The 7,396-nt window shown below is 38.8% G+C and overlaps 1 protein-coding gene across 2 annotated transcripts; it reads left to right on the top strand.

Annotated features, from left to right (window-relative positions):
- Positions 1-286: 286 nt before the first annotated feature.
- On the top strand, positions 287-7,183 carry LOC116716220 (RCC1 and BTB domain-containing protein 1-like). Of its 2 annotated transcripts, XM_032557121.1 has the most exons (13): positions 287-368; positions 1,048-1,303; positions 1,830-1,980; positions 2,898-3,064; positions 3,357-3,515; positions 3,589-3,696; positions 3,807-3,949; positions 4,180-4,243; positions 4,967-5,093; positions 5,479-5,605; positions 5,827-5,978; positions 6,042-6,172; positions 6,878-7,183. In XM_032557121.1, exons 2-13 carry the CDS (start codon positions 1,178-1,180, stop codon positions 7,016-7,018), a joined length of 1,596 nt encoding a protein of 531 aa, XP_032413012.1. In that variant the 5' UTR covers positions 287-368; positions 1,048-1,177; the 3' UTR covers positions 7,019-7,183. The 2 variants fall into 2 exon arrangements, 1 of the variants encoding a protein (XP_032413012.1); XR_004338413.1 differs by lacking the exons at positions 6,042-6,172; positions 6,878-7,183 and having other exon boundaries at positions 4,967-5,158; positions 5,827-5,959.
- Positions 7,184-7,396: the final 213 nt, after the last annotated feature.

Below are 7,396 nucleotides of genomic sequence, written 5' to 3' on the forward strand. Positions count from 1 at the left end.
TGCAGAAAAGGACTGAAACCCAACACATAAACTGTATTGAAACGAGTAACATGAAAACAATTAAGATTTTTTTTTTTTTTTTTTTACTTCTTATTTTTGGATTAAGGCAAATACAATTCTAGCTGTGCTAAAATAACTAAATAAATGTAAATATGTATCCAACTTGTCTTTTTGTTTGTTTTGTTATGGGGTATTTTTGTAACTGCAATTAAGCTGTTGACCAGAAGGGGCAGCATTGTATTACCATGGCTACTGAATCGAACTTGCAGTCACACAAAGAAGAAACCCGCCAATAAAAAAACAATCCAGAAGAAGAAGACAAAGAAGACGGTAGTTGATCCCAGGCAACTGTGTATCTACATCACCCGGTAAGCGATTTTGCTTTGTGAATTTTTTAGGGGTTTTGTAAATAGTATAGAAATGTTTTTTTTATGTTTATGTGAGTAGGACAGAAACAGCGTTGCTCTATTATTTCCTGTCTAAAGGTTTTGTCGTTGTAAGGAGATGCTTTAGGTAAGAAGAGCTCGATGGAAATGCTTAACTTACTAAGCTAATCATGCGTAATTTACCTCTACACGCCTGACTAAAATATATAAAGGTATTTAGCTTTTTGGTTAAAAGGAGAGTACTTGAGAGAAATGACGCAGTTGTATATAGCTGATAAGTTTTTGTCTCGCTGCCAAACAACTTAAAAATTCAGCAATTCAAGAGTTCCAGCATGTTTCTCATGGCTTTCAAGAGTCCAGTTGACAAAGTATGACACTAGCTTTGCTTAGTTCAATAGTTAATGAAGGAAGAGGAGCTGGTATGCAGTAACTCTAATCCAGTAACTTAGCAGAAGGATTAAGGATTAAGCATTGTAATGCATGCTATCCATAACTATAAAATTACAGTCAAAACCAGGAATGCTGATCTAAAGGACAAACTTTGTTTCTTCAAAGCAACTTTTGATACATGATGCTCTGGTTTTTGAGACTATAATAAAGACAAGGAATGTGTAAAAGTATTTTTCTTTGTTTTAACCATCTCTTCTTTTCTGTCTTGCAGGAATGCTTCTCCACCTTTTAACTTCCACCCTTCCCCTAATAACTCCCCACTCCCACCATTTTCCTGAACTCTTTTATTACTGACTTTTCCTCATCATCATTGCGTGGGGGAGCTAAAATTAGCAGCAGTCATGGTAGATGTCAGTAAATGGCCACTGTTCTCTCTGCTGAGCAGCGAGGTGCGAGCCACAGTCCGCCAGGCCTGTGTCTTTGGGACATCAGCGAACGAAGCCATCTACGTCACTCAAGAAAATGACGTGAGCACAAACCGTTTTAAGTCACACACACACACACGAGGGCATACAGTGTCATTTGAAGGCATTCACATGTCTTGAACTTTCTCCACACCTTACCACAAGCTTCAATGTATTCTATTGTGATTTTTATGACATAGACCAGGCGTCTGTGTTTTATAAAAGACTGGCCATTGTTAAAAAGAAGTCCTGTTTTGTCGTTTGCAAACAAAGCCAGCATGTGGCAGAAGGCGCTCTGTTTACATGAGACCAAATGAGGCTTTGTGCTTGCATGCAAAATGCTGCATGGGGAAGAAAATGAACGCTGCACATATCCCTGAAGATGGTGGTGGCAGCTGCAGGTATACTTGCTCTTCAGCAGGGACAATCCTGAAGGAAAGTCTTTCCATATTGTTTCCACAATCTTTGCACAAGCTCATCTTTTGGAGCTACTTGAAGTTGCAGTGTTGCATATAAATGAGGCTATTATGTGAAATGCACAAATTTTTTTTAATGTTTTTGCATAATTTTTTATTTTTTTTATTTTTAGGTGTATGTATTTGGTCTAAACTGCAGTGGCTGCCTTGGGACAGGTGACAGTGTGAGCACTATTGTGCCAAAGAAACTGGACTTCCTGGAGGGAAAGAAGATCGTCAGCCTCAGTTACGGCAGTGGACCTCATGTGCTGTTGGCGTCAGAAGGCAGGTTATTACACTCATCATTTAGTATGTAAACGGAAGGTCTGTGTTTTGCTCCTTCAGTGGTTGTTAAGTGCTAAAGTCTGCTAATTTAAGTTTAAATCTTATGTCATGTGACTTTTAGAATCTGTGTTATTCTGGGGAATAACGTAAACATGTGAAATATCTCAGTTGTTTAGCCATATACAAAACACCGTGAAGATTAATTTTCAGTTGAGATTTTTGTTTTCCTGTCAAAACTAGAAGTTTAGGGCTTTTCCAGTCACATTTGCACGATTTTAGTGACTTGATCCCAAGCAAACGGCACTACTTCAGATGCATTTGCATAAATATCCAGTCCTTCTAGTAACATTTTAAAATAATATATTGAATATCATCAAATGCCAATTTCAATCATTTTCAGATTATGCAGGCTTATTTATTTTGGGTGTAAGCAAATGAAGCTCATTTCAGTTTCTAGAAAAATTTAAATATTTTCTAGGACTAATAAGAATTTTAGATCCAGAGCAGTTGGCAGCTGACATCTTCTCCTTAGCCTAGGATGAATGCTTTTGGTGTTGACCTCGTATAAGGAATGAGAGTTCAGAAATCTCCCTCAAATTATCCTTTACTGTTCTGTAAATACTGCAGTTATCTCTGTTGCTTGTGTAAAATTCTTAACTACTTTTCCCACCCCCCTAACTTTTCATTAATGTGCACAGATACTACACTCCCTCACAGCCTCACCACATTAAGCAGAAGGGCGTTAGCTTCAATATAAGATTGTGAAGAATTGGGTTAGTTGCGACTTGAAGGCAAACATGCTTGGGATTTGATCACTCAGGAAGCTTTCAGAGCCCAAAGCTCTGGTTTTCATGCTGTTTTTGTTTGTAACTTCTAACAAGACAAGTAAAGGATGTATGTCTGTTGCTATCTCTCAGATGGTCAGCTGTTTGCCTGGGGTCATAATGGTTACAGTCAGCTAGGGAACGGCACAACCAACCCGGGATTTTCAGCCGTGGCGATCACGACGAACCTACAGAACAAGAAAGTGATGGAGGTGGCATGCGGCTCGCATCATTCTCTGGCTCTCACTCACGACGGAGAGGTAAGCGTTCTTTTTATTATCGCCTTGCCTGTTATTGGTAATGTATAACATGTATTTTATTTGTTTTCTTGCATATAGCAACATGGTTAACAAAGTGCATAAATACCAGACTACTACTTGATTAATTCAATCAGTTCATTGAATGAGGTAAATGTAAGCAATCATGACTGCAAAGGAATCTAAAATAACTTATACAAATTATTAAATGAATAATTTTAAATGAATGTTACTAAATGTACACACAAATCTTCCATATTCTGTTTAAATTTAAACATTACCATCCTCCCCGCAGGTGTTTGCATGGGGTTATAACAACTGTGGCCAGGTGGGTTCAGGCTCTACAGCCAACCAGCCGTACCCAAGGAAAGTCTGCAGCAGCCTGCAGGGCAAGACTGCAGTGAGCATCACATGTGGACAAGCATCCTCCATGGCTCTGGTTGACAACGGCGAGGTGATGATGCTGTGTTTATTTTTTCTAATTCTTCTAAGAGCCTGAACTTGATGCAGTGTTTTTGTACTTTTAGATTTACGGTTGGGGCTACAATGGAAACGGGCAGCTAGGAACTGGGAACAATGGCAATCAGCTTTCTCCTTGTCGCCTTACTACGCTTCAAGGGTTGTGCATTCAACAAGTAAGAACTTTCTAACTTGCTGTATAGTTTTGAAGTAATCATGGTTTACAATTAAACTGCGTTGGTTGAATGTCAAATTCAACTCCAACAGCTCTTTTCCTACTGTCCAGATTGTTTCAGGATACGGACACTGCTTGGCCCTAACAGATGAAGGACTACTGTATGCCTGGGGAGCAAATACTTATGGTCAACTAGGAACTGGCAATAAGAACAACCATCTCAGTCCTGTGCAAATCATGGCTGACAAAGAAAGGTAAAGTGGAAGAGAACGCATTTGAAACAAAAGGTTCTTTTTTCCTTTTGGGATTTAGCCTCCCTGTTTCCTGTCTTTGTTTCAACCCTCTCTACTTCAACTTCCACAGGAAGCTAGAAGCAGTAGTCGCTTGGCAAAATTATCATTTTCCTTTTCATACACAATGGCTTCAGGGCAGATGCCCATCATGTGTTACTGTGCGGTGTATAAATAAATCTGTAATCCTGTAGGGTTGTAGAGATTGCAGCATGCCACTCGACACACACTTCAGCAGCCAAGACTTCAAGCGGCAAGGTACATATCCGATTTTATCTTTGCAATATTTATATATAGACAGAATCGTTTGGGGGAAAAAAAATTTTGTTGTTTTTTTCACACTACATGTTAAAATGGTCTTTTTTTAATGATTTATTTAAAACAACAAACATCTACCTCAGAGGTTTTGACAGGGAAAATGTCTAAAAGGATAAAATGGTCCAGCTTTTCAATGTCAAGATAATCAGAATGAAATTGAAAGTTAGTAAGATCTAGATAATTAATTCAGTCTAGTACTTATGAAAGTTTAACAACTAAAACAAGATAAATCTTGCATGTAATCATTCAAGTTTATAGCAAGTCAAGCCAAGAAATTTTCCCAATCAAGCTAACTGCTAACTAGATCAAGCCAGTCAGTCAAATTTGGAGCCCATCAGAATTGAGCTATAAATGAATCCAGTCAAACTTAGAGCTAGTCCAAGCAAAGTCAACTACTTTCCCAAATCAAGTTCGCAGCTAAACAGATCAACCTAACATCGAGAGCAAGTGGAAATGCCTGCTTTAAAAAACTAAAGTTCAGTTCAGGTTCAAACCAAACTTAATTAGTCAACAAAAAAATCTAAATAAATGAGGGATGATCACTTTAGACGTGGCCACAGCACTGCAAATATCTTACTTTACAGCGTGCATCATTAACTCTTCATTGCCTGTACCTCCAAATAGTTGCGTATTAAAATTCTAATTCAAATACCTGCTTTTCAGGTGTACATGTGGGGTCAGTGTCGAGGCCAGTTGATCTCGCGTCCTCGCCTCACCCACCTCAGCAGCATGGATGATGTGTTCGCCTGCTTCGCTACGCCCCCTGTGACGTGGCGCCTCGTGTCTATGGGTGAGAAAAAGAAAACGATGTGGACAACTCATTCACAGCGCCCTCCACAACTTTTGACACCCCTGGTAAAGAAGCGTTAAAAAAAAATTTACTAAATCAGTCTTTTGTAGTAGTAACATATTCTCATACTGAATTTTAGAAAATTCCATGTTTTCTTTATTTACAAATCCACAATTATTCGCACTCCTTCTGTTAACTGGAAATTAAGGGTGGAAGAAATCTAATGAATAAATTGTCAGTATGACAATTTGCCTTTGCCATCAAAGATGCATCTATTTTAAGGCTTCTTACTCATCTCTATCAGGTGCGAAAATAAATATTTAGTGTACTGTATTCACTAAATATCCAATGAAATGAACACCATTGAACTGCATCACTATTTCAGAACACGATGACTTCATGACCATTTCCGAGGCTCTCAGGGAAGAGTTTGACTGTCCAGACACTGCTGACCTCAAGTTCAGCGTTGATGGAAAATACATTTATGTTCACAAAGCTGTCCTGAAGATCAGGTTTGTTTATTTCTGTCTGGGAATGAAACTAAATTTGAATATTTGAGCTTCTCTGCTGTCCAATTGGTCAGAGCGCCATTAGAAGAAGGGCACACAAGCACCAGATAAAAATAACTAATCACAAACATTTGACTTTTTTCCTTTATGACCGCTAATTGTATCCTTTCACCAGTACTCTAGCTTCTCCTCTGCCTAAATGAAGGTGTTTTGTGTGCTGTTAGGTGTGAGCATTTCCGCTTAATGTTTCGCTCCCAGTGGACAGAAGATCAGCAGGACGTGATCGAGATCGTCCAGTTCTCATATCCCGTCTACAGATCCTTCCTGCAGTTCCTCTACACAGACACTGTCGATCTGCCACCCGAGGACGCCATCGGTAAGACGGAACGCACGTTTTCCAAACATGATGCATTTTCTAAAGTTTGTGTCTTTGGTTCAGGCTTATTGGATCTGGCTACGTCTTACTGTGAAAACCACCTGAAACGTCTGTGTCAGCAGATAATCAAGAGGGGAATTACTGTAGAAAATGCCTTCACCCTGCTGTCTGCAGCCATTCGATATGATGCAGAGGTAATGCTATTTGGAGAATTGCTCTCCATTGTAAATACTTTGTACTCTTAATACCATATCTGATCAAATCTAATGTTTAACACATGACTAAAGTTGATCATCTAAAGGATATATTGACCTGACTAGAGGAAAATGAATGTACCGCTTCTTCTAAAACATGCAGTCCAAACTTTCTCCTTTAGATATTTGACTTTTCCCACCTTCGCAGATGCAGTGCCTTACAAAACATTTTCATGCCTTTTAAGATTTTTACATTTTCTCACGCAAAATTGTCAAAAATATTCGTTTCTACACATGCAAAGCTGGTGGAGACACAAGATTTCCAAATGTAATGGTACTAAAAGGTTTTCCTGGAAAGTATTGACTCAGAGGGGCTGAAAAAATATGTTAAACCACTGCCCAAGTATGTGCTAATCTGTTGTGTAACATCCCAATAAAATATGTTTAAGTTGGTGGTGACAAAACTGAAGCATTATGAAAACTTGCATTTCTCTAATTAGTTTGCACTTAAACAGATGCATCAATGAGGAATTGTCTCTTTCTGTGAGATTGTGACCACTAGTGTACACTTGGTGAACTGCAATCTTTGCTAACATGCGTTGTTAATGTCCTAGACATTACTTCTAATTTTCTCTGATTCATTTAACTTTAATGTTCCGTACCACTCTTGGATCTAATCATGATTGTTTTTTGTTTTTTTTCCAGGATCTTGAAGAATTTTGCTTCAAGTTTTGTGTCAACCACATGACTCAGGTGACTCAGACCACAACTTTCTGGGAAGTAGACGGAGCCATGCTCAAAGAGTTTGTCAGCCGAGCCAGCCGCTGCGGAGCCTTCAAAAACTGAGCGATGCTCTTGCCTTCTCGCATTTTAAACACACGTGTGCTGCAGGTTCAGCACGCCATATTGAACTGACAGTAGTTATCTACGGATTTTTAATCAGCACTTTTGGCCAATTCCTGTGAAGTCATTCTGAATGTTCATAAATATGAATATTTACATGCTGCAAGTGTTCTCTACCGCAATTTTCTTAACCAGTTCTTGCATTCCACTTTATTTAACTGCACAATGCATGTGAGAAACCGAAAGGGTTAAGCCACATTTGAAGTTTTAAATGATATCATCTGATTAGTGCAGGTCATTTGGTTGATTGCTACTGTTCAAGATATTTTAAGTTCAAAACGACTGATTTTGGACTTTGCTCTGTAGCACCTAATCTTGCCT

Source organism: Xiphophorus hellerii, chromosome 24 (genome assembly GCF_003331165.1).
Source record: "Xiphophorus hellerii strain 12219 chromosome 24, Xiphophorus_hellerii-4.1, whole genome shotgun sequence".
NCBI lineage: Eukaryota > Metazoa > Chordata > Actinopteri > Cyprinodontiformes > Poeciliidae > Xiphophorus > Xiphophorus hellerii.

Coding starts and splice junctions, on each gene's coding strand:
- LOC116716220 (XM_032557121.1), top strand. CDS start 1,178: ATGGTAGATGTCAGTAAATGGCCACTGTTCTCTCTGCTGAGCAGCGAG. Junction 1,981..2,897: donor TGTGCTGTTGGCGTCAGAAG/GCAGGTTATTAC, acceptor GCTATCTCTCAG/ATGGTCAGCTGTTTGCCTGG. Junction 3,516..3,588: donor CTCTGGTTGACAACGGCGAG/GTGATGATGCTG, acceptor TTGTACTTTTAG/ATTTACGGTTGGGGCTACAA.